This window comes from Lissotriton helveticus, chromosome 7 (assembly GCF_964261635.1).
Source record: "Lissotriton helveticus chromosome 7, aLisHel1.1, whole genome shotgun sequence".
Taxonomy (NCBI): Eukaryota; Metazoa; Chordata; class Amphibia; order Caudata; family Salamandridae; genus Lissotriton; species Lissotriton helveticus.
Genome location: NC_136068.1, coordinates 422731833 through 422758870, shown reverse-complemented (window position 1 = coordinate 422758870; position 27038 = coordinate 422731833). Strand labels below are relative to the sequence as shown.

The 27038-nt window shown below is 47.8% G+C and overlaps 1 protein-coding gene across 3 annotated transcripts in view; it reads right to left on the bottom strand.

The window, feature by feature from the left end:
- RALGAPB (Ral GTPase activating protein non-catalytic subunit beta) overlaps positions 1-27038 on the bottom strand; it is a 2268266-nt gene that overhangs the window by 2193059 nt on the left and 48169 nt on the right. For 2 of the 3 annotated variants that reach the window (XM_078652321.1, XM_078652322.1), the window contains exons 2-3: positions 22740-22883; positions 4923-5138 (exon numbers count right to left, since the gene is read on the bottom strand). In XM_078652321.1, the coding sequence (XP_078508447.1) occupies positions 4923-5108 (186 nt within the window). In that variant the 5' untranslated portion in view covers positions 5109-5138; positions 22740-22883. The remainder of the gene's footprint in view (positions 1-4922; positions 5139-22739; positions 22884-27038) is intronic. The other variant, XM_078652319.1, reaches the window with a different exon arrangement.

Genomic DNA, 27038 nt, shown 5'->3' with positions numbered 1-27038 from the left:
TTGTTTTCCTTGTGACTAAAAACAAAATATGTCAAAACTATTCCTTTATGAAGCAATAAAGGGTGGTAATTAACAAAAGGGGGAGGGAGAGGGAGAAGTGGATTCTGTCTCCCCTGGCAATATGTATAAACAAAGAGAATCCACTAGGATAGTGTCGGTGATCCCTACAGTGGTGGGGAGCAACCAGTGTTGTTTAAATACCCCTTACACACCAAAAGGCCCCTTGGTGTCATGCGCGAAGCGGTAGTGTCTGCAAATCGTCTGAGCGTTTTTGTACAGCTTGCAGGCGCTCGCGCATGCGTGTATGGGGGATACCTCGATCCTGTTATTGTTTCTGGGGCTATTTCTTTAAAGACAGGATTATATAGAGAGCCGTGAGACCTCTATAATACACGGGGATGCTGTCTATTCAGAAAAACTTAGGAAGAATATCTGAAGTACGAAAATTCACTCTAGACTAGTAATGTTCAAGGATGGTATGACAGTCATTAGTGGGTTATCATCGCAATTGGCTCCATGTCTTTTTTCTTTTTCAGGGTTCCTGGACCTTATTTTTGGTTTGTCGTTACCCTTCTGTGTATTAACACAGTTTTTCCTGAACATGTGTTCCTATTTAGATATAATGTTTTATATGACTTTTTGTTTATTCACAGGTTCTGTATAACGCCAATTGGGCGCAACGGACTTTTTCTTAAAAACAGATAGGTACATTTCACTATATTTATTTTTGTAGAGCACACTTTGACATCTACATATACATGTGAGTAAGGTGAGGATAACCAGTGCACATCCTCGTCCTGAAGAAGGAGTCTTCAACTCCGAAACATGTCGACGCACTTTTGAGGTTGACATACCATAATCAGTAAGTAAACAACCTCACCTGCACTTTTTTAATGATACCAGCCGAGGACTTAATAAAGAGTTTGTTTTTTTCCTACGAGCCAGGTATTTTTTAACCAACACTTTCACCTCACCACTCACACACTATTACTCCACACACACCAACACATAGTTCACCTTCAGTGCTCCTACGTAGTCGTAGCACGCCGCATTCCGTAGAGGTTTGCGAAGACCCCGATGATGAAGCATGACACCAAGGGGCCTTTTGGTGTGTGAGGGGTATTTAAACAACACTGGTTGCTCCCCACCACTGTAGGGATCACCGACACTATCCTAGTGGATTCTCTTTGTTTATACGCAATAAAGGGTGGAACAGACATTACTATACAGGAAAGCTGCTGGTACATTTTGTTCTTTTGATTTGCCAAATGAAACAAACTCCATTAGTTTAAACCCTATCTGCTGTGAAGGTGCATAACAGGTTGCAGCAATACTGCCAACATTTCTGTCTGTCCTAAGGGCATGGAATGCACACTAGAAGCGTGACCTTTGTCTAACGAGTCAGGTAAGAGTATCTTGGAAAGTTTAGAGCTGTAGAACCAAGTGTCAATCTCTGTTGGGCCGCTTACACATCCCCCCTCACACCGCCATCCCAGAAGTTCATAGTTATAGATAAGTCTGGAATGCTCCCTCACAGGGTCTATTCTCCAAACATGGCAGTTGGGAAAAGCAAGAGGAAACAATCAGGGAAGGAGTTGTGAGCGCTAAAAAGGGTGGAAGAGACTCCGGACACTCTCTCTACTGAAGATTACAACTATTCATGATGGAGAGATTAAGAGATTACTCTGCTGAATTGACCGGAGCCTCCCAAGACTATACGACACGTTCCTTCAAGAAAAAGAACAAGCATTTGCAATGCAATAAGTCTAGCATTAGGAAAGTTTGAGCTATTGGTATTGTAAATGACAAATATTTGATTTATGTGTTGGTTTTGAAAATATTATAAATAATACTTAATTAAAACGTATTGTAATTTATAATGGCAATAGCTTAAACTTTTGTAAAAAACTTTTGGGAAGATTATGTTCAGTGTATTTTATTGTGATGAAAATCCAAGAACATAAGTGAAATATTAACATCTTTTTGTGACATTTGTAATAAAGCTTGAAACATTGAGAGAGCATATTAGAACCAGTTGTTGTTGAATGGTTGCACAGAGTGATGCTATGGCCTTCAGTGGTGCCGAGTGATGCTGTGGCCTTCAGTGTTGCCGAGTGATGCTGTGGCCTTCAGTGTTGCCGAGTGATGCTGTGGCCTTCAGTGTTGCCGAGTGATGCTGTGGCCTTCAGTGGTGCCGAGTGATGTTGTGGCATTCAGTGGTGCTGAGTGATGCTGTGGCGTCGAGGGGTGCTGTGGCGTCGAGGGATGCTGTGGTTGTTCTTTATTCACCTCAGTGGACAATGCATTGTTGGCAACACTTTATTTCTGGGGTGAAGTTGCCAGCTCCAGAGTGTTTACTTTGTGTCAGAGCGTGTCATGCTTGAACTCAAGTGTCTCGCCATTTCCTCTGCTTAACTCCTCCTAATAAAAGCCGCACCGCCCCCGCAGCAAGTCATTGGTGCGATAACGTGTCCATTAACTGGCGTCGAGGTATGCTGTGGCGTCGAGGGATGCTGTGGCGTCGAGGGATGCTGTGGCGTTCAGTGGTGCTGAGTGAATCTGTGGCGCTGAGTGGCTGAATGACCAGCACTGAATACTGTCTGCACAATAATATTGGATATTTACATCTGAAGAAGTGACCCATGCAGGGATAGTTGCTGCATTCTTCTCGCGTTGTACATTCTCTGTTGGTCTAATAAAATACATTTCTGTCTCTATATTGTAATTAGTAGTGGGTGCCTGATTACATACATGCAAGCATGTAATTTGACCAAATCTACTAGCCAGGTTAAATCCCACATGCAGTTAATGGAGAGCCTGCAGTTATTGGACACGTTATCGCACCAATGACTTGCTGCGGGGCGGGGCGGCTTTTATTAGAAGGAGGAGTTAAGCAGAGGAAATGGCGAGACACTTGAGTACAAGCATGACACGCTCTGACACAAAGTAAACACTCTGGAGCTGGCAACTTCACCACAGAAATAAAGTGTTGCCAACAATGCGTTGTCCACTGAGGTGAATAAAGAACAACCAAACTCAAAATTATCATAAAAACAACTGACCGCAAGAGTGGAAAGACTTCGGTCATGATTCCATGGGGAGAGGAGGCGGATGTCACATGTGGCTGCTATGTCTCAGGCTCATGGAACGGGCGCCAATGTGCTGGCTCAATCGTGAGATCAACATTACCTCACAGAGAGCGGCGAACAGTATGGAGTCTAAAAATGTCATAAAAGTGAGTGTGTGCATTCCGGTGCACAAATGCGTAAGGTGTATGTCAGCTATCAGGCAAAGAAACGGTGTTCATTGAGATAAATAAATAAGAAACACGAGGGAGGAATGTTGGAGTAATTAAAGCTGGCCTTAAGTCGGAAGGGTGGGAGGGAACTGGGGAAGCTTCAGATGCCTGGCTCGGGGAGCAAATGGGTGCGAGGCTGATGGGTTGTGCACGCGCGTCTCACACGAGTGCACCACATGAATTGGGAGGAATCCGCTTGTTTAAGAGTGTTGTTTCCCCTACAATATGTCAGCGCTATATAATAGCTCGACCTAAAAACTGAGGTGAACAGCATTCACAGCGCCCTCAAAAGATGAACTGACTAACTTGATGTGGAGGCAGGTCTTTCTCTTACCTGGCCCCATACTGTTGAAATACTTTGCCCTATCATGCTTGCATTTGCCCCGATTACATCAAATTCAGAAAACGCTTAAAACAATCTGCGTTTATCGTTGGCGCAGCGATACCTCTTCAGAGGGGATTCGTGCGCTATAGTAAGCTGTATTAATATAACATAGCATAACATGGACGCAGGAGATGTGGAACGATGAGTTTGAGCAAAAGTCGATGATCTAGAGAGCACTATCAAAGAACACTCAGACGAACAGGACCATATCCAGCAGCAGACAAGCCCCTTCAAGGGCCTTCATGTAAAGCATAAGGTTATTGCGAACAGGTCACAGTGCAATAATAAAATGTATCTGAAGCCTTTCTCAAGAAGATTAAGGTAACATGCTTCAGTTTGTGCAAAGCCTTGTTCATTTTATCAGGAAATGGCCAGAGTACACGCCGATGCCACTTGTTCTTATGTACAGGGTATTATACATGGTTTTCCCTCCAAACAAACATCAGAATCCCCTTTTTCGAAGGCAAGGAATAGATAAGTAGAGCAATATGCTTGGAGAAGACTATGCAAAAGACATAGTTTTCAAATCTTCCAGGACTTATTGGTAAACACTTCAAAAACAATACACTATCTGTTCCATCATGTAGTTCCTACAACAGCATGCAGGGTACCACCGATAGGGGACACCTTCTGTCTACTGTTTTGTTTTTTTAAATATTTTATTGGCATTTTCAGTATTTACGTACATCACAGTAGTAACAATGGCATTGGTAGACACAAGAAATCTCACATTTATTTTGCATCTTGGCATGAGGGTAGGTAACATCGTGGACCCTCTGTCTACTGTTTACCAGGGAGAATCAACATTTGGGATAAGCTCCGTACTTGAGGCACAAAGATCAGGGGCCCGGGATGCCTTTCTAGATTGGTATAAATGGTTACTGTGACCTAGTGGGCAGACAGCAGACACACTGAAAATCACATTTCTTGGCACACATGGGTTCATGGTTGAGTAAGGGGGGGGTGATGGTGGCAAAAGGTTGTGGGGAAGGCAAAATGGGAAAGGGAGCCCAAAAAAACACATGATTATTGTCCCAGTAAAATGAAAATATATTAATGCTAAGGTGCCACAAGCATTTGTCTGGTCAAATCTAGATGTAGAGTAGAAAGGTAGTTTAACGAACCATTAGCAGAATCATTTAACCACAAACGGATGAAATCTTCATGGGGGAACACGCAAGTTACCAGCCTAAAAACCAGCTAGTTCTTCCACAAGAAAACTACTTTTAAGTGTCTTACCTCTTTATCAGTTTTCAATATGCTTTCATTTCCTCCTGCAGATTGAGTATTTAAGGCTTGTCCGAGTGGACGCATTACTGCATTTGCCACATCTCGACCAACACTTTCAGGATAGCAGTGAAGTACACTCAAATGCCCCTGATCGTTTTGAATCACAAGTTGCAGCGACCTCCATTCCGAGTACATGTTTCTATTTTCTTATGGTGCAATCTGAATCTAACAGAAAGAAAAATGAAACCAATGGCAATGATGTCAGATTACCTTATTTAAAGTCTGCCGTCTTCACTTCTGTAACGCTTCACACAACCTGCAGTTTATTATCAAAATCCAATGAAAAAGAACATGCTCCATGTGTTTGAGCGATTCGTTACGATATATACCTTTTGTTAACCATCAGGCTGGAATTCCAGCAGTACTAACATCTACTTAATGATCAACGTGTTATAAAATCAGCAGATGCAATGCATCTTAGAATTAGACTGGTATGGGGAAATCATCAGCCCCAATTTTATTTAACTGTTTAATAAATTCAGGGCTGTGTCGTGTAGTTCCTAAAAATACATAGGATCTGTGCGTTTGTTGAACAACATAAACTAAGGGATTGGTGTCAAGACACAGCCGCAGGATATGTCAGCCTATAGACCAGCTAGCTCATAGGGCCACCATGAGCCCCCTAACCTTACCAAGGAACGAATAGTTTCTGGGCACCATCGAACATGACATCCCTTGATCCTTTAGGGATCGTGGAAACAGTACAGTACTTTTTGTTTAGTAAATCGTGCTCACTTAGTCTCACGGAGATACACCAAGCGCTCTCATACAATGAGGACTGTACCCACGTGCACATAGTATGTATGTGGGTGTAAAGCCAAGAATCCCCAAGGAAAGAGCCAACAACATTAAATGATAGGAGAGAATGAAGAACCCTGTCTTAATCACAAGTTGGACAGCCCGCAAGGGATGTCAGACCACTCCGTGTTGAAGCTTCAGCAGGTCGGGACCTCAAGTGTCTTGTGTCAGTTTGGAAGAGTCTCCTCCCCTCACAAGTGTAGGTGCAGTCCCTTTATACCAACAAGCATTTACAATGCAATGGTTTTGCCTTTGTTAAAGTTAGAGCTATTGGCATTGCTCTTGACACTCTGAAGCTCCACTCTGAAGCTCCACTCTGCACTCTGAAGCTCCACTCTGCACTCTGAAGCTCCACTCTGAAGCTCCACTCTGAAGCTCCACTCTGAAGCTCCACTCTGAAGCTCCACTCTGAAGCTCCACTCTGAAGCTCCACTCTGCACTCTGAAGCTCCACTCTGAAGCTCCACTCTGCACTCTGAAGCTCCACTCTGAAGCTCCACTCTGCACTCTGAAGCTCCACTCTGAAGCTCCACTCTGCACTCTGAAGCTCCACTCTGAAGCTCCACTCTGCACTCTGAAGCTCCACTCTGCAGCTCCACTCTCCACTCTGAAGCTCCACTCTGCACTCTGAAGCTCCACTCTGCACTCTGAAGCTCCACTCTGAAGCTCCACTCTGCACTCTGAAGCTCCACTCTGCAGCTCCACTCTCCACTCTGAAGCTCCACTCTGCACTCTGAAGCTCCACTCTGAAGCTCCACTCTCCACTCTGAAGCTCCACTCTGCACTCTGAAGCTCCACTCTGAAGCTCCACTCTCCACTCTGAAGCTCCACTCTGCACTCTGAAGCTCCACTCTGAAGCTCCACTCTCCACTCTGAAGCTCCACTCTGCACTCTGAAGCTCCACTCTGAAGCTCCACTCTCCACTCTGAAGCTCCACTCTCCACTCTGAAGCTCCACTCTGAAGCTCCACTCTGAAGCTCCACTCTGAAGCTCCACTCTGAAGCTCCACTCTGAAGCTGCACTCTGAAGCTCCACTCTGAAGCTGCACTCTGAAGCTCCACTCTGCACTCTGAAGCTCCACTCTGCACTCTGATGCTCCACTCTGATGCTCCACTCTGATGCTCCACTCTGATGCTCCACTCTGATGCTCCACTCTGATGCTCCACTCTGATGCTCCACTCTGATGCTCCACTCTGATGCTCCACTCTGATGCTCCACTCTGATGCTCCACTCTGATGCTCCACTCTGATGCTCCACTCTGATGCTCCACTCTGATGCTCCACTCTGATGCTCCACTCTGATGCTCCACTCTGATGCTCCACTCTGATGCTCCACTCTGATGCTCCACTCTGATGCTCCACTCTGATGCTCCACTCTGATGCTCCACTCTGATGCTCCACTCTGATGCTCCACTCTGATGCTCCACTCTGAAGCTCCACTCTGAAGCTCCACTCTGAAGCTCCACTCTGCACTCTGAAGCTCCACTCTGCACTCTGAAGCTCCACTCTGCACTCTGAATCTCCACTCTGAAGCTCCACTCTGCACTCTGAAGCTCCACTCTGAATCTGCACTCTGAAGCTCCACTCTGCACTCTGAAGCTCCACTCTGAATCTGCACTCTGAAGCTCCACTCTGCACTCTGAAGCTCCACTCTGAATCTGCACTCTGAAGCTCCACTCTGCACTCTGAAGCTCCACTCTGAATCTGCACTCTGAAGCTCCACTCTGCACTCTGAAGCTCCACTCTGCACTCTGAATCTGCACTCTGAAGCTCCACTCTGCACTCTGAATCTGCACTCTGCAGCTCCACTCTGAATCTGCAGCTCCACTCTCCACTCTGAAGCTCCACTCTGAAGCTCCACTCTGAAGCTCCACTCTGAAGCTCCACTCTGAAGCTCCACTCTGAAGCTCCACTCTGCACTCTGAAGCTCCACTCTGCACTCTGAAGCTCCACTCTGAATCTGCACTCTGAAGCTCCACTCTGAATCTGCACTCTGAAGCTCCACTCTGCACTCTGAATCTGCACTCTGCAGCTCCACTCTGCACTCTGAATCTGCACTCTGCAGCTCCACTCTGAATCTGCAGCTCCACTCTGCACTCTGAATCTGCACTCTGCAGCTCCACTCTGAATCTGCAGCTCCACTCTGAATCTGCAGCTCCACTCTGAATCTGCAGCTCCACTCTGAAGCTCCACTCTGAAGCTCCACTCTGAAGCTCCACTCTGAAGCTCCACTCTGAAGCTCCACTCTGAAGCTCCACTCTGAAGCTCCACTCTGAAGCTCCACTCTGAAGCTCCACTCTGAAGCTCCACTCTGAAGCTCCACTCTGCACTCTGAAGCTCCACTCTGCACTCTGAAGCTCCACTCTGCACTCTGAAGCTCCACTCTGCACTCTGAAGCTCCACTCTGAATCTGCACTCTGAAGCTCCACTCTGCACTCTGAAGCTCCACTCTGCACTCTGAAGCTCCACTCTGCACTCTGAAGCTCCACTCTGAATCTGCACTCTGAAGCTCCACTCTGAAGCTCCACTCTGAAGCTCCACTCTGAAGCTCCACTCTGAAGCTCCACTCTGAAGCTCCACTCTGAAGCTCCACTCTGAAGCTCCACTCTGAAGCTCCACTCTGAAGCTCCACTCTGAAGCTCCACTCTGAAGCTCCACTCTGAAGCTCCACTCTGAAGCTCCACTCTGAAGCTCCACTCTGAAGCTCCACTCTGAAGCTGCACTCTGAAGCTCCACTCTGAAGCTGCACTCTGAAGCTCCACTCTGAAGCTCCACTCTGAAGCTCCACTCTGCACTCTGAAGCTCCACTCTGAAGCTCCACTCTGCACTCTGAAGCTCCACTCTGAAGCTCCACTCTGCACTCTGAAGCTCCACTCTGCACTCTGAAGCTCCACTCTGAAGCTCCACTCTGCACTCTGAAGCTCCACTCTGAATCCGCACTCTGAAGCTCCACTCTGCACTCTGAAGCTCCACTCTGCACTCTGAAGCTCCACTCTGAAGCTCCACTCTGCACTCTGAAGCTCCACTCTGAAGCTGCACTCTGAAGCTCCACTCTGAAGCTCCACTCTGAAGCTGCACTCTGAAGCTCCACTCTGAAGCTCCACTCTGAAGCTCCACTCTGAAGCTCCACTCTGAAGCTCCACTCTGAAGCTCCACTCTGAAGCTCCACTCTGAAGCTCCACTCTGAAGCTCCACTGAAGCTACACACCGCGCAGGGCAGCTCTGGATGCTGATGCGAGAGGCCAGCTGGGAGGCGCGCTGCTCGTCTTCCTGCTCGTGCTGACTCGGAGAGAAAACTTGTTTTCATTGGGAGAGCGGCCTTCAAAGACCCGGTCACTGCGCCTCTCCGAGTGTTTAGCTTGGGATAAAATGGGCGCAGTGTTGTGGTGATGACAGTAGAGCAAGGGAGGTGCCGGCAATGCCGGAACAGAATCGGGGGCGTTCCCGGCGTCGCGTGACGTCGGCAAAAGCCAAAGAATGTCGGAAACGCCCCCGTGTCTGGTCCGGCATTGACGGACAGGCCCCTCGTCCAATGGCAAGGCTCCATTTACGGAGCCAGCCAATGAATGAGGAGGGCCGACCCAAAGCACACTACAATTCTCATCAGGTTTTCGCCTGCGCGAAAAAGATGCGCAGAGCGCATCTTTTTGGCGAGGCAAAACCTAAAAAGGTAGCCTCATGGGTTCTACTACAATCGATATGTTGCAAGTACAATTATGTAGATGAGCCTAAATCAATCTTTGTAACTATGCAAAGCAACCTGGATAAAAGATGGCGATGACTTTAGTACAGAGCATGTTAATCCTGTTATGTACGAACATAGAAAATGTGGGTGGATGCACAGCTGTTTAACTCAGGTTAATCCAGATTAGGTTCACCGTGGGTGGCGTTAATACCCCTGAAAACGCCTTGTCAGTAACGATACAGATGTGATGCCAGTGGGTCACTGGGACCATCCCCTCGGGAACACTATTGTCTCCTCTTAACAATAGAGGATTCCACACAGTTGAATCAATTTATGGTTTCATTTATTTGTTAATGTTCATCATAATTAAAGTATATTCGATTTCATATGCTTTCAAGTTTATCATCATAGAGGCATCATTATAGTACATAGAATCCAATGCATTTCGGGCTGCATCTTGAGCCCTTCATCGGGGAATAACAATGCCTGTGTTTCTTTCTGGTGGATTTTAGTATCAAGTAGAACTCTGTAGTTCGAAAGCAGGAAAACGCCTTAAACGTGGCTTCTATGTTGTTTTCTCTTGTCTAGGCAAGGCCCTTTATTCCCCGATGAAGGGCTCAAGATGCAGCCCGAAATGCATTGGATTCTATGTACTATAATGATGCCTCTATGATGATAAGCTTGAAAGCATATGAAATCTAATATACTTTAATTATGATGAACATTAACAAATAAATGAAACCATAAATTGATTCAACTGTGTGGAATCCTCTATTGTTAAGAGGAGACAATAGTGTTCCTGAGGGGATGGTCCCAGTGACCCACTGGCATCAATCCTGTTATGTACGTCATGTGCAGGGGACTTATTGAAGAATCCTCATGCATAAACAAGCATTTACAATGCAATTGGTCTCGCAGCATTAAAGTTTGAGTTACTGGCATTGTAAATGACAATGCTTTGCATTAATTTATTTATTTTAATTTGCAATTATGTAAGATTTAATATTAGGGCCATGCTCAAAGCGTGGGGTTAAGAGGAGGGTTAGGTTTTTCACGTTATTTCTAAGAAACAATGTTGATTGATAAAACTGAAGTATTTTCGTGGGTATGACCGAATACAAGCTTTCAAAGAAATGTTTCAACCCCACCTTTCACGGAATCGTCAGTTTCAATGTAATGTAAAGCAAATCGCACTTCAGATTGTGTTCAACGCAACCATTTTACTAGCACTGTAGTCGTCATACATGCACCGAGAAGAAACAGATCTAACAATTCACAGTCCTTAAAACACAAAAAATAAATATATGCCAGCATAAACTGGAATACCTGGATACATGTAAGGCAAGAAGCCCCCCGTATATTTATGATAAACGTTATCCAACAGATACTCGGCTATCACTAGAGACACAACTGTGATTTAAGCCATAATCAACCCAAAACGATCTCAATGAGAAAGCAGCTGAAGTAGAAAACACGAGTCCTTAGCACACGACCAGCTAAGCCCACAGCCATAACGAAGTAGCAACGAAAAAAAAAAGTTTAAGTTATTGGCATTGTAAATGACAATTTTAATTATGTTTTTTAAACAAAAACAAAAATAAAAGGCACTGTTATTTGCAATCTCAATAGCTCAAACTCGCATAACTGCGAGACCTATTGCATTGCAAATGCTTGTTTGCCTTGCATTGTGGTACTTGCAGTTGTGCTTTTCCCAGAGTGCCTCAGTAATGCAGGAGGGTGGCTGCCCCAGACAGGACAGTTCGGGAGCTCTGATGGCGGGTGCAGGGTGTGTGGGGGGGGAGCTGGGGGGTGAGGGGGGGGGGGTGGAGAAGCAGGGGTTGGGAGTACACGTATCTATTCCCGGATCGCCACAAGGCACAAACCGTGGGTAGGGAAGTGGCGAGCAGGTTATGTCACAGGAGGCTGGGCAGGCTGTTTTAGACATGCCATGTGTACTGAGAATCCCACTGACTGAGAAATGTAAAGAGACATGTACAGAGAGAGAGATAGACGGCCTGTCAAACGTGGACAGGCAGAGTGTGCTGACGTACGATCTGTACTAAGAGAAAGAAACGTGGATGGACACACAGTCAAAGACATACTAATCCATGTATTATCTCTTGCAATCAATGCCCCATTCATTAATTTCGAATTAATTCAGACACAGGTTGAGGCAATCAGCCAGTGACGTCTCGGTACAATTCATTCACCCATTAACTCTTTCCGAGGTCTCTTGTCATCCGCTTGCTCCATTTCCATCCAATCTTTGCTGCTTCCATTCTGCCTTCACCGCTGCTTCCATCCTGCCTTCACCCCTTCATCGTCTCAAGTTCCCTTCCTCCGTCTTCCTCGTGCACTACAATTCCCCGTGTCCATCCCCTCTCCCCTTTCCAGACAGGGCTCTGAAGCTGCCGTTGGGTGACCTAAACGCTATGCAGGCAATCACCACCACGTTTATGCTGATGTTCCCGATTCCCCCCCCCCCCCCTTCCCCCCTGGCTCCTATTCCCTCCTGCTCACCCTTTAGAGCTTCAAAGCCGTCCAAGAGCAGCATCTGCGCTATACCAACAATACACAAGATCTGCCACCTGGCAGGCAGATTTCACCAAACTTATAACTGTTTCTAGATCAAACAGTTTACAAAAATTATTATAAAATGCTGCACATATGAGGCAATAATGCCTGCCACTTTACAGGATATCAGGGCAGCTTTCTGCTACTGATTGTTGTATGCGGGGATTGAATGGGTTTCAGTTTTGTCAATATAGTGCAAACATCCCCAGTTGATGGATTTGGGGAAAGTCTTTTGTAAGCTGCAGGAAATAAAACCTTACAAAATGAAATGCAATCCAAACAGGTTGGAAATAGGGATCCACTTGTAGACCTATAGTTCCCCTGTAATATACTCTTGAGCCCCTGGTAGATCGATCAGTCTGTCTGCGGTCTCAACGTGAAGTCACTTGGAAGACCACTCACTCATGTTCCTATAGCCAGGCCCACATCAAGTATCTGAATGAGATGTCGGCCGGGTTGTTGATGGTAAGTCTCCTTATAGTGCTCTCCAGTTCCCCAATAACACCGTCTTGATGCCCCCGCCCCCTGTAAACCACCCTTTTTTGACGCAGCTCCTGGTGTGACGCCTTTTTTTCGATTGGAAAGGATTGTTTTGGATATAGATATATAGATATAATCTCTCCACTGAAAACACCACAGGTTTCAGGGACGTTATAGTTAGGTTGAAATTTCACTCATACAAAACAAGAGAAACTGAGCGGTTATAGTTAGCTGAACTAACTACAACTCACGCCCCCGCAATACACTGCTGATGTCATATTACATGGTCAGTGACATCACTGACGACATCACAGGGTCGGATTGGGATCACAATTTGGCCCGGGCACTGGCGAAAAAAGTGGCCCACGTTCAAGGGGCGTGGCATACATTTAAGGGGTGTGGCCTACAGTTAAGGGACGTGGCCCACATTCAAGGGGCGTGCCCTTTCATGAAACACTATTTGGTTACTCTTTGAGGTCTAATTCGTAGAGAAATATTTAGTAAATTAAGCCTTTTAAAGCTTACAGAGCAAGTAACATTGGTAAAGACTAGGAGCACTGCAGGTCTGATAACTGAATACTTACATGCAGTCTTAACGCCCTGCACAAGGTCGTTAGATACTCTTTCCCAACCAGCTAATCATCACATAAATCAGAAATCTAGTACAAAGTCAAGGAGAAAGGGTAAGACTGGAATCTCTGGGAACAGAACATGTAATAACAAAAGTAAGAATTCACAAATGAGGAAAAGGCAGTCTGGGGTGTAAAGAATGCTGAAAAAATGTATCTGTACAATCTAGTCATAAATTTATTTCACAGCCAGCAAGTGATGTCTATATACAAAAAACACAGTTTTATTCACATCTGTTGCTGCCTTGATTTGATTTGTCAATTTCTAAAGCGCACGAATGCCCGAAGGCGTCTTGGCGCTATGACTTGTCCGTATTCCTAGGCAGGCCTGGAGTTAGTGCAGTTCTTGAAGTTTATGCCATGAAAAGCCAAGTTTTGATTTTCTTTCTAAATAACTCCAACGTTGGGCTGTTTTTTATATCTAGTGGCAGTTGATTCCATGTTCGCGCTGCGTAAACGAGGAAACTTCTTCCTCCCCAGTTTGATCGTTTAAACTTGGGTACTGCTATCAGTTTTTGTTGTCCAGATCTAAGTAGTCTAGATGGTTCGTATTGTTTCAAGTGTGTTTTCAGGAAGAGGGGCCCTTTGCCCTGCAGGGCCTTGTAAGTCAGGCATAGTGATTTGAATTTGACTCTTTTGGCTACTGGTAGCCAATGGAGTGACTCTAATTTATGGCTGATGGGCTGAAACTTTGGAATTTCCAGTATTAGTCGTGCTGCTGCGTTCTGAAGTCGCTGCATTTTTTCAATAATTTTTATTCTGGCTCCTGCATACAATGCATTTCCGTAATCCAGTCGAGACAGTGCGAGAGCTGTCACTACCATTTTACGTGTATCTTGGGGCATATATGGGAGTATCTTTCTTATCATTCTTAGTATCAGCCAGAAAGACGAGGCTAGCTTGTTTACTTGTGCTTCATATGCTAATTTGGTGTCTATCATGAATCCTACATTTTTTACCTTCTCTGAGGGTTCTGGTCTTGTTCCCAGTTCATGAGACCACCAGTCTGGGGACCAGATGTCAGCATTACCTCCCAGAATCATTACCTCACTCTTTTCTCCATTGCGTTTGAGGCAATTTTGTTGCATCCAATGACTAACTCTTAGCATGCATTGTTGGAATTTTTCTGCTGTTACTTCTTTGTCTTTGCCTATGGAGATGACGATTTGTGTATCGTCTGCGTAGGAGATTGGCGTAAAGCCATTCTCCCTTATGACTTCAGCAAGGGGGGCCACATATAAGTTAAAAAGCGTTGGGCTCAGCGAAGAGCCCTGTGGGACACCGCATGGTACCTTAAGTCTGGGCCATGAGGAGACTGAGGATTACTCAATTAACCATGAAAATGATATAAAATCTGCAAAAAGGAATTCTAACCTGAACATGCTAGAAAAGTTAATTCTTCTGCACAGAGAAAGAAGTGCCAAGTTTGCAAATTTTGCTTAGGCCTCGAACAAGGCCTAGCATAGAATGAGGCTAAACAGCTTTCTTTTGAGAAATCACATTACATAAAGTCTTAGACATGTCCTGAAATCAACACACAAACATGTTGCCACATTTTGGCCTAGGACCTAAAATAGAGTGCAGTCAGACCTACACACTACAAACAAAAACGAACCAAAACTTACTAATTATTATGTTTCGCATATAGAGAAATATGCCCCTTGTCTGCATTTTGGATGAGGCCTTTAAAATAAAGTTACATTATTAACTGGCACACAAATGAATCAGTAAATTGTGCAAAGAAATGGTAAACAAAATGGTTTCTACCGGTTCCTTCTTGCTTCAGAGGAAGGGATCGGCTAGCAACACATTGCATTTCTGGGTGCTGGATGTGGCAAGTCAAGTAAACCTTTGAGGAAGACCTACTGAACTGAGTCTAGTGCAGTATTTTCTGGATTCGGTGGGATGACAATTGAGGCACACTCGATGTAGCTTTGAGTACTTAGCTACTAGCTTTACTCAGCCTACTTTGGTCAGCCCTGTGGAGAGTGGGATGCCAAGGGGATTAGATGGCCCCTCTTGAGTTAGAGCTTGGCAGTGTGGTGCATCTGGTTACAAGAGTAACCAAATAGAAAAGGCAGAGTGAACACTCTGTAGTTCTGTATGGGAGTGTTAGGACTAGGGTGACCAACTGGCATGGGTGCAAATTCAGGATGGGGAGTGTAAAAATTCAGGACCAAGGGTTAAAATTCAGAACAAACCTTCTGGACAAAAGGTACGTTTTACAGACCCATCAGAGGAGGTTGCGCATTATTATGTAAGTAAGTAAATAGACAACCATTTAAGCACTAGTCAAAATAAGTTTATATCAGGTTGAACCAATCGTGTACTTCACGGTTTTTCGGTATGCACGCAGCTTTGATCAACTGTGCAGGTCTTTTTGTGATATTTCATATGATAATAATCTATATATATATGGTTACAGCACTGGGTTGTCCAGTCTGATATTTTGTTTACAATTCATGGTTCTGAGCAGGCATGTTTGGTGAGAGAAATGGTCGGGAAGATCTGCTTGGATAGTCATTGTGAGATGTAAAGTGGCAAACATAAGATGCCGCTAATCCAGATCCAAACATATTCAACCATTTGCAAACCTATCCATCATGTATTCTTCCATCCATCATTTCACTCATCCATCCCTCCATCCACCCTTTTACTCATCCACCCATTCATCCACTCTTCCACCCATCCATCCATTCACTCATCCATTTACCCTTTCACCCATCCAGCCACCCTTTCACTTACTCATCCATCCACCCAGTCACTCACCCTTAGACACATTCACCCTTTCAGTCATCCACACATCCATCCTCACTTTTTCTCTCCATCCACCCTTTCACCCAATTCATCTCTTCACTCATCCATCTAGCCATTTGCCCTCTCACCTATCCAGCCATCCTTTCACTTTCTTATCCATCCACCCAGTCACTCATCCTTCCACCTATTCACCCTTTCAGCCATCCATTCTCCCTTTCTCTCTCCATCGACCCTTTCACTTAGCCATCCATCCTTCCTTCCATCCACCCAACTATCCATCTACTCATCCACTCATGCATCCATCCATTGACCCCATCACTCATCCATCCTTTCAATCATACATCCATCCATCCTTTCACTCCTTCACTCATCTATCCAATCTTTTGCCCATGTACCCTCCCTTTCACTCACTCATCCATCCTTACGGCCACCCTTTCACACATCTGTTCATCCATTCACACTTTCACTTATCAATGAATCAATCCATCCATCATTTCACTCATCCATCCACCCATTCTCTCTCATCATCCATCCATTCACCCTTTCATTCATCCATTCACCCTTTCACTGATCCATCCAGCCATCCCTTCACTTACTCTCTCACCCACATTTTCACAATAATTGTGAGCTGAGCCTTTGTAAGCAGCGTTGCAGACAGAAGAGACTCATCAGGAACTCACCCCTCGCTGTAGTTCCTAAAGCAAAGGGAGGCGTTCAAGATGCCCCTGCACATAGTCAATCTGAAACCTTGGAAGTCATGAGTCATGCAAGATGCACAGTGCCAGGCCCTGAGGTGTCTGTGACATGGTGTTGTTTCCAGGGCTTTAAGTGGGATGACAAAACTGAGGGGTCTCTCCAAAGGGGGTGTTCAATGTAATTATGGGCGTGGCTTAAAACACCTAAGCTACAAATCTGTGCTTGGCATAGTGTGCCGCCCGACTGGTATTTTGCTGCTTCTGTCATTGCGTTCAGATATATAATACAGCAAGTAATGTTACACCTACAACAAGCCAGAACTATAGGTTTGGTCAATGGTAGTTAGTTGCATAAAATAGAAAAGCTGCAACCATGACTTCCTTGAATGTAATATTGAAAATGCATCAGTTCTAAAATGACACCGAGAAAGAACTATAACCCTTTTTTTTTTTAACTTCTTGCACGGGGGACCGGGGGGGGGGGGCCTAAGGTGAAGATTGTGCGCTTTCAAAACATCACCTGGCCCCCACAGCCAGACCCATTCTTCCTTGCCCACTGTGCCCTGAATGTGAGGGGCTGTGGGCGAGGTGTTAAGACTATCACTGTTTCCCAGGCGGCGTGGGCCCCAGGGGGGCCATGGTGAAAATGGCTCAAAAGGCCTGAGAAACACCTGGCCCCCAGGGAGGCCGATTCTTGTAAACAACCACCCCCTCCCCAGCCACCCTCAGCGTGATTGCTTTGCAGGGCAGGGGGTGCAGTAGAGGCCACAGCTGATAATCGCTGTATGGCCTGCACAGTGAAGCGCTTTCATTTCTGTCTGTCTCCGTGCTGTGGGCCGTTTTTTTTCTCCCATTTCCCAGTCGACAGAGAGCAGACAGCAGAGAGCACTCTCTGTGGACTGGGAAAGGGGGAAAAAAAACGGCCCACAGAGGGCACTGAAACAGCGGCCCTTCGGCCGATTCCCGAATGCCCGCAGTGCCAATCCGCCCCTGTCCAGTGACTCCAAAGAGTTTAAGAATGAATATATATATATATATATATATATATATATATATATATATATACACACATACACACACATATATACATACATACATAGATAGATATATTAAGCCAAGGTGTATTAAAGAAGGAGTGGGTGTACAAGTGGCTGTATGGATGATTTAGTGGGTGCGTAACAGACTGTATAAGTGAGTGATTAAACGTGTCTTGGTGAACGTATGTGTGAGTGACTAAACTGTGTGAATGTGTTTATCAGTTTGTCAGTTGGTGTGTAGGTGGTTGCATAGGTTGCTGAGTAAGTACATGAGTGTCTATATGGGTTATTGATTAGTTATCCGAGTACTTGTATTGGTGCCTGAGTGTCCGTGTGGGTGGGTGAGGAGGTGTGTGAATCACTGCATGGATGTATGAGTGGGTGAATCCCTGGGTGTATGGATTCACAAGTGCATCTGTGAGAGACTGTATAGGCTAGTAAGTGTGCGTATGGTTATGTCGGTGAGTGAATGGATGTCTCGGTGGTATATAGGTGAGTAACTGCATACGTGAAAGGCAGTATATGTGAGTGTTGTAGTATATAAGTGACTGTATGGGTGTGTGTGCTTGGGTCAGCGACTGTATAGGAGAATAAGTATTTGTTAGTATCTGTATGAGTAGTGTGTGTTTGTGTATCTGTATGGGTGACTAAATGGCTGTGTGGTTGAGTGAATAGGAATATGATAGTAGCTCTATGGGTGACTTACGGTGTATAAGTGGCTCCTATGAGTGAATATATCAGCGGCTGTTTTGGCGAGTGGCTGTGCCTTAATGGGCGAGTGAGTGTATGTAGACCAATGAATCAGTGAGTGGGTATGTACATACTGGGATTGGTGTGTCAATGGTTTCAAGAATGGTAGCCTGAAATTTGGAGTGGGTGCATGAAAGGTTATATTGGGGTGTGAGTAGGTGCATCATGGATTATGTGGATATTGTCATCAGATTGGTCACTGACCATGTCAATTTCTCTGGTTTTGTATGAGTGAAATGTCAGCCTAAATATAACATCCCTGAAACCTGCTCCCGTCACGCCAAGGCAAACTGCAATGTCCCGAGGTGGGCACCCCTGGACATTGCTGGAGGTGGCGGTCCCCAGGGCCATGGAGGGCTCCTGGAGGGGGTAGCCCCCACACAACACTTTTTTTTCAAAACAGATCCCCAGGGAGGTGGCGGTCCCTGGAGCTGCTGGGGCCCATGTGGGCCACAGCAGCATATTTTGGCATAGTCCCTGGCCCTGGGCCACCTGGAGGCTTAATTAAACAAAGCGCGGGAGATTGCGCTTTTTAGGTCGAAGGCCTAAAGGCTGCGCTTGCGCAGTCTTAGGCCGGAGATTTAATGATTCTTAGTAGCGCTGTAGGTCCCGCCTTCCTGCCCCGTCTCTCCTCCATTGGCTGGCTTCCTAAACGGAGGCCAGCCATTGGAGGAGAGATGCGTCACTCCAAACAAGCCCCGTCTTTTTCGGATTCGGGGGCGTAATTTTTGCTGTTCTTTAGACAGTGACGTCATGCGGCACTCAAAACAGCAAAACAACGCCCCCGATTCCGAAAAATTCGGAACCCTGTGGCAGCCATTTTCCTTTCCCCCGCAGTGAGGGTGAGACTCGAGCCTCTGCCTCTGCCCCCATTTGTGCCGTGCATTTGCCCCGCTCCTTGGCGATTTTCGGGTCCCCTGGCAGGTGCCCACCCTGCCAGGGACATCGCAGTTTAATTTAAGGCCGGTGCCCACCCGGTTTTTTGCCAAAGACTTCACCCCCGGGCCCGGGATTCCCACACACTGCACCCGCCTTCCTGCCCGCCTTCCTGCTCGGGGCCGCGCTGCTATTGGCGGACCCCTGAGGCAGGAAGACAGGCAAACGGAGAGAGGACGGAGGCCGGCCTACAAGCAAGCCGGAAGTCCCGCCGCGGAGGAGAAGGAGCCAGCCGCCGTCCCATCTGTGAGCAAAGGGCTGGTCTGTGAAGAAAAGCTGCACTTCACTCAGAGGCGGCAGTGTGCGCAGCACTGTCTCTGTGGGAGAGCTGTGTTGTGTCCCAAGCTGAGGCGTGCACCAGACCTCTCCTTCTCCAGGCGGGTACAGCAGATACGATGCACGGGACCTGTCCCCCCCCCCCCGGCCGGAGAGCTGTGCAGCAGAGTGCACGGAAGCAGTCTCGGCGCAGACCTGTGCAGCAGAGAGCAGAGTGCACGGAAGCAGTCCCGGCGGAGAGCTGTGCAGCAAAGCAGCGGCATGCCCCTCTCAGCCTCCTGCTGACCGTGGACAGGGCTGCGCCGCCGAGGTTCGACTGACGGTAAGGGTAACGCTCTGAAAGTTGTCTCCGTCCTGGCCATCCAACTCTCACAGCTCCCTCTCCCACTACCCTGACCTGCTTGACACTCTCTGATTTTGTTTTTTTATTTTTTTCCCCCATCGCTGAAACCCCCATTTTGATCTCGGTGCAGCTCTATTCCTGCCCTTCGGCATCTCCTGTTGCAGTTCTGGGAGATGTACACTGCTCTGCCTGTGCATTCGTCCCTGCCCTTGTGCTCCTCACCCTTGCCCTTCAGCTTCTCAAGCTGTTTGTGGTGGGAGCCATGCCCTGCTGTGCCAGTGTACCTCATTCCTCGCCTGCCCTCTCACCTTTGGCCTTCCGCACCTCGGTAAGCGCGCTGCAGCCTTGGAGCGCTGCTTTTTAGTTTTCGCCTGCAGAGCGCTTGCAAAATCTCTTGTAATTAAAAAGAAAAATATTAAAACAGGTTTACAGCCCACCCATTAGTTACAATTGGTTATCTGTGCGGTCACTCCCATACAGTTTGCGGTTGGTGGCAAGTGTCCTCCCACTAGCCACATGATTCTTGAGGTACATTGATTTAGTTAGGTTCTAACACTCCATAAGAGTGCATGTGTTTCCCGACTGTCTTCCCTCTACCAGCTCACCCTTTCCATGACACTTCCTGCACCCAGAGCATCTTTCCCCCGCGTCGTTGCTTACACCAGCCTCCACGCACACTCTTAAAGACCAAGTAAACCTTGGTAAACCCGTAGACCACGTGGCACCCACAAGTAAGTAGCAGGCAGGAAAGGGATCGCCTTGGTAAGTCCTAAAATCTTTAATCTGCAGCCCGCCCCGGTTTGTAAGAAAGCATGCTCCCTTTCCTTGCATACTCTATGCTAGCGATAAATGTGCCATCTGTTGCACTGCACAGGTATGCGCTAGATCCATGCTGTAAGGAGAACCGCACACAATGCGGTATTAATTCTAGTTATGGTATTTCGTGGAATTGAAAAATGAAACATTCTCTTATTTGAGTATCAGAATGTTGGCAAGCATGAGGTGGAACACTCTTGATGTCATTGGACACTGAACAGATTATTCTGTGGCTTTTTATTTTAGGACTTTTGCCTCATTTTGCTTACTTCGTCCTCCGAAGTTTCCCAACGCCCCCATTGAGAGTAACGCCAGACACCATGAAGTATCTTGACAGTTTATATGCAATTTAGACACCCCCACAACTAGGAGTGTCAGGCAGTTGCTGGACATGTGTTGAAGATGCCGAACATTGTTGTGAACCACGCAGGCACCAATCCACTACCGAACATGGGACTATCATTACACAACACAGCATCGGTGTGCTTTAGAGTCGCATGAGGATGCTCAATACTCCCAACATTTCCCTCTTTTTTTTTTCCTTCAAACTATTTTGCAGTAACAAAGGCACCTGTTATTGTCTTAATTTTTACAAGTACATGAATAGGCAGTACATTTCACCCCCCTTACCCCACTCTTCTGTCTATTCACACTCACGCCATGTGCCCAGTGGGTCCAGAGAACCGCACGTTTCTGGAGCTCGCTCCACAGCAGACCCGCAAAGTAATCTGTTTTTTAAGCAGGTCCGTCATATAGCACGTTACTTGGCATATCCTCTTAGGTGTTGAGAGGGAGTGACTTTGCTAAGATGGGGAGCTAGTGGTGTTTTCCAACGTAAGGAGTTCTTCTCGCAATGGCTGCCATGTGTCACAAGGTCTACATGCTATTGGTTGCCAGTTAGCGTATAGCTCACAGTTAGTGTTACAGTGGATTAAGCTGTTAAGCCTTGCTTTTTGTGTAGGAGAGTGCTTGCTGCCTCAAAGCGGCGTGAGGTTTTAGGGATGTCATGTACATAACCTAAGAGCGCTCGTTCTGGTGAGGGTGTGATTATGATGCGAGTCATGTGTGACAGCTCTGCAAATATGACCATCCAATATTGTTCATCCTATCTCGGCTCCACGTCATATGTGCAAAGTCCACAAGCGGTGTGTAGCATTTGGTGCATGTGTCTCGCACTACTTCACTCTCTAGCTCACAACCTCACAACTTCACTCTCTCTCTCTCTAACTCACTACCTCAATCACTCTCTATCTCACTACCTCACTCTTTCTATCTCACTAACTCACTCTCTCTTTCACTACCTCTCTCTCTATCTCACTACATCACAACATCACTCTATGCTTATATCTCACTACCTCACAACATCCCTCTCCCTCACTCTTTCACTACCTCACTCTCTTATCTCACTACCTCACTCTCTATCTACCTCACTCTCTCTCTCACTACCTCACTCTCCCTCTATTTCAATACCTCACTCTCTCTCTGCTAATGCAATAGGTATCACATATGCAAAAAAAAGATAATGCCAATAGAAATGACAATGCCATTTATTTAGGGATACAAAAAAGATTAAAAAAATAATGAGCAATACCAATAGCTCTACCTATAATATTGCCGAGACCATTGCATTGTAAATGCTTGTTTTTTTATGTTGACATTTGCGCACTCAGCGCACATCCCAATTAAAATCTTTTTTAAAAATGATTTTATGGGCCCTTGGGGTCCCAGGGACCTCCTAAGCAGGCCTAGGGGGTCAGGGTGTTTCTACCCTGCCCCCTTTTCTTGTTTTTTTAATGTTTGTTTTTTACTTTTTTCCTTGAGACTCGGTTCAACAAAGTCACAAAAGCAGCCAATCAGATTGCAAGGCTCGGGAAGGTTCAGGGGTCCTCCGCAGCCACAGTTGTTCATCTGTAAATTAGAAGTTCTCTCAAAAACTACTGAACGGATTTACACTATTTAGCAAAAAAGAGTGCACTCTGGACCAAGTCCTACCTTCCTGCCAAATTTGGTGCAATTCTGTTCAGCAGTCCACGCTGTAGTTGCGTCAACCGTTTTCTATGAAAATTAACATGGAGAAAAAGCGTTTTGGGACAACCCTTTTTTCTCAGCCGGCTAGATTCAGTCCTTGGACATCTCCTGTAAACAGTTGAGCAAAAACGTTTTAGTTACAGTAGTGATTTTTAAGGAATATTATTGTATTTTAAAAGTTGACAAACTTTTTCACATAGAATTACCAATGTTATCCTATGGGAGGAAATACACTTAGCAGGTAAGTAGTGTTATTGTTCCTTTTTCTTACTCAGTGGTGGATCCTGGATCCAGCACTGATGCAGCTCCTGTAAACAGTTGAAAGAATGCGTTTAAGTCATACAGGCGATTTTTAGGAATATTTGTAGTTCGGGAAAATCAACACACAGAAACTTTTCTGGTGAGAACCAGACAATGGATTCCTATGGAAGGAAATACAAGTTGCTGGGAAGTACGGTTAGAATTACTTTTCAGGTTCAGTGCTGGGCTAAAAGATGCAGCACTGGGTGCTGTGCTGATAACAGGTGATTAAATCGGAATTCGTTGTTCGGATGATTTTAGGTGAATATTTTAACCCCTTCGGGGCTAATGACGAGCTGGGCTCGTCATGGCGCACACCGGTCGTGCGCTGATGACAAGGCCAGCTCGTCATCAGTCCCACCCTCGGGGGAAGCGCTGGCGCTCCCCCCCGAGGGTCTCCGATCTTCGTTGTTTTGCTGGGGGCGGCAGCGGAAGAGCTTCCGCTGCCGCCCCCGCCCCCCCCCCATGGGAATCCCTGATGACGTCAGCGCGCACAGCGCGCGTTGACATCATCAGGGATTCCCAGCGTTCGGGAAGCCATTTGCTTCCTGCGCGCTTGGAGGAAAGGTAGGTTTCCAGTGTCTGGCGGGGGTTTGGGGCAGCGATGAGGCATCAGGGGAGAGGAAAGAGATTTTCCTCTCCCCTGATGTCTCTTTGCAGGACATTTCTGCCTCACGATCGCGCACAGCGTCGCGATCGTGCGTCGGAAATGCCCCCACTAGCACCAGGTATTTAATTTTAGTTTATAGGAAGCGACCCCTTTGGCAAGGTTCGCTTCCAGGCGGGGTGTGACTATGTTTTAGTTTTTCTACCCCCCCTGGGGGCAAATCGGCCCGTTTTTTCGTCCGTTTTGCCCTCAGGGGGGACCAGAAATTCTGCACTAGCACCAGGGTTGTTTTTTGGAGCCAAGATGGCGGCCATGTTTTTTGTTTACGTTTTTCTGTCCCCCCTGGGGGCAAATCGGCCAGTTTTTTTGCCGTTTGGCCCCCAGGGGGGACAGAAAATGCCCACTAGCACCAGGGATTTTGTTTTTAGCTTTTAGGAAGCGACCCCTTGGGCAAGGGTCGCTTCCAGGTGGCCTCACACTTAACTTTTTGTTTTTCTGCCCCCCCCTGGGGGCAAATCGGCCCGTTTTTCGGTCGTTTTGCCCCCAGGGGGGGGGAGGCAGAAATTTCCCACTAGCACCAGGGATTTTTGTTGGGGCAATGTGTTTGTTTTGAGAAGCGATCCCTTGAGTAAGGGTGGCTTCCAGGTGGCCATGATTGTGTTTTTGTTTTTCTGTCCACCCTGGGGGCAAATCGGCCCTTTTTTTGCCGTTTTGCCCCCAGGGGGGGCAGAAAATGCCCACTAGCACCAGGGAATTTAAATTTCGTTTTTAGGAAGCGACCCCTTGGGCAAGGGTCGCTTCCTGGTGGCAAGTAATTATGTTTTTGAATTTCTGCCCGCCCTTGGGGCAAATCGGCCCTTTTTTTGACGTTTTGCATCCTGTTTTTTGGCCCACTAGGCCCTAGGATTTGAGTTTTGTTCCAATGTTGGTTTTAATTTTGGTTGTTTTTTACTGTCCGCCTCCCTTGTTGCTGGTTGGTCTTTTTTTGTCCGTACTGCCTTGGCTGGCGGTGTGTGTGGAGTGGCGCTTGGCTGGTGGTGTGCGTGGAGTGGTACTTGGCTGTCTGTGCACGGAGTGCTGCTTTGCTGGTGGTGTGTGTGGAGTGGTGCTTGGCTGGATGGTGTGCGTGGAGTGGTACTTGGTTGTCTGTGCACGGAGTGGTGTTTGGCTGGTGGTGTGTGTGGAGTGGTGTTTGGCTGGCGGTGTGTGTGGAGTGGTACTTGGCTGGATGGTGTGCGGTGCTTGGCTGGCGGTGAGTGGCGCTTGGCTTGCGGTGTGCGTGGAGTGGTGCTTGGCTGGCGGCGTGTGTGGAGTGGTGCTTGGCTGTCGGTGTGCGCTGAGTGGTGTTTGGCTGGCGGTGTGCGTGGAGGGGTACTTGGCTATCTATGCACGGAGTGGTACTTGGCTGGCGGTGTGTGTGGAGTGGCGCTTGGCTGGTGGTGTTTGTGGAGTGGCGCTTGGCTGGTGGTGTGCGTGGAGTGCTACTTTGCTGTCTGTGCACGGAGTGGTGCTTGGCTGGCGGTGTGTGTGGAGTGGCGCTTGGCTGGTGGTGTGTGTGGAGTGGTACTTGGCTGTCTGTGTACGGAGTGGTGCTTGGCTGGTGGTGTGTGTGGAGTGGTGCGTGGCTGGCGGTGTGTGTGGAGTGGTACTTGGCTGTCTGTGCACGGAGTGGTGCTTGGCTGGTGGTGTGTGTGGAGTGGTGCTTGGCTGGCGGTGTGTGTGGAGTGGCGCTTGGCTGGTGGTGTGCGTGGAGTGGTACTTGGCTGTCTGTGCACGGAGTGGTGCTTGGCTGGCGGTGTGTGTGGAGTGGCGCTTGGCTTGCAGTGTGTGTGGAGTGGTGTTTGGCTGGCAGTGTGTGTGGAGTGGCGCTTGGCTGGATGGTGTGCATGCAGTGGTACTTGGCTGTCTGTGCACGGAGTGCTGCTTTGCTGGTGGTGTGTGTGGAGTGGTGCTTGGCTGGATGGTGTGCGTGGAGTGGTACTTGGTTGTCTGTGCACGGAGTGGTGTTTGGCTGGCGGTGTGTGTGGAGTGGCGCTTGGCTGGTGGTGTGTGTGGAGTGGTACTTGGCTGTCTGTGCACGGAGTGGTGCTTGGCTGGCGGTGTGTGTGGAGTGGCGCTTGGCTGGTGGTGTGTGTGGAGTGGTACTTGGCTGTCTGTGTACGGAGTGGTGCTTGGCTGGTGGTGAGTGTGGAGTGGTGCTTGGCTGGCGGTGTGTGTGGAGTGGTACTTGGCTGTCTGTGCACGGAGTGGTGCTTGGCTGGTGGTGTGTGTGGAGTGGTGCTTGGCTGGTGGTGTGTGTGGAGTGGTGCTTGGCTGGCGGTGTGTGTGGAGTGGCGCTTGGCTGGTGGTGTGCGTGGAGTGGTACTTGGCTGTCTGTGCACGGAGTGGTGCTTGGCTGGCGGTGTGTGTGGAGTGGCGCTTGGCTTGCAGTGTGTGTGGAGTGGTGTTTGGCTGGCAGTGTGTGTGGAGTGGCGCTTGGCTGGATGGTGTGCATGCAGTGGTACTTGGCTGTCTGTGCACGGAGTGCTGCTTTGCTGGTGGTGTGTGTGGAGTGGTGCTTGGCTGGATGGTGTGCGTGGAGTGGTACTTGGTTGTCTGTGCACGGAGTGGTGTTTGGCTGGTGGTGTGTGTGGAGTGGTGTTTGGCTGGCGGTGTGGGTGGAGTGGTACTTGGCTGGATGGTGTGCGTGGAGCGGTGCTTGGCTGGCGGTGAGTGGCGCTTGGCTTGCGGTGAGCGTGGAGCGGTGCTTGGCTGGCGGCGTGTGTGGAGTGGTACTTGGCTGTCGGTGTGCGCTGAGTGGTGTTTGGCTGGCGGTGTGCGTGGAGGGGTACTTGGCTATCTATGCACGGAGTGGTGCTTGGCTGGCGGTGTGTGTGGAGTGGCGCTTGGCTGGTGGTGTGTGTGGAGTGGTACTTGGCTGTCTGTGCACGGAGTGGTGCTTGGCTGGTGGTGTGTGTGGAGTGGTGCTTGGCTGGCTGTGTGTGTGGAGTGGCGCTTGGCTGGTGGTGTGCGTGGAGTGGTACTTGGCTGTCTGTGCATGGAGTGGTGCTTCGCTGGCAGTGTGTGTGGATTGGCGCTTGGCTGGTGGTGTGTGTGGAGTGGTACTTGGCTGTCTGTGCACGGAGTGGTGCTTGGCTGGTGGTGTTTGTGGAGTGGCGCTTGGCTTGCAGTGTGTGTGGAGTGGCGCTTGGCTGGATGGTGTGCATGCAGTGGTACTTGGCTGTCTGTGCACGGAGTGCTGCTTTGCTGGTGGTGTGTGTGGAGTGGTGCTTGGCTGGATGGTGTGCGTGGAGTGGTACTTGGTTGTCTGTGCACGGAGTGGTGCTTGGCTGTCGGTGTGCGCTGAGTGGTGTTTG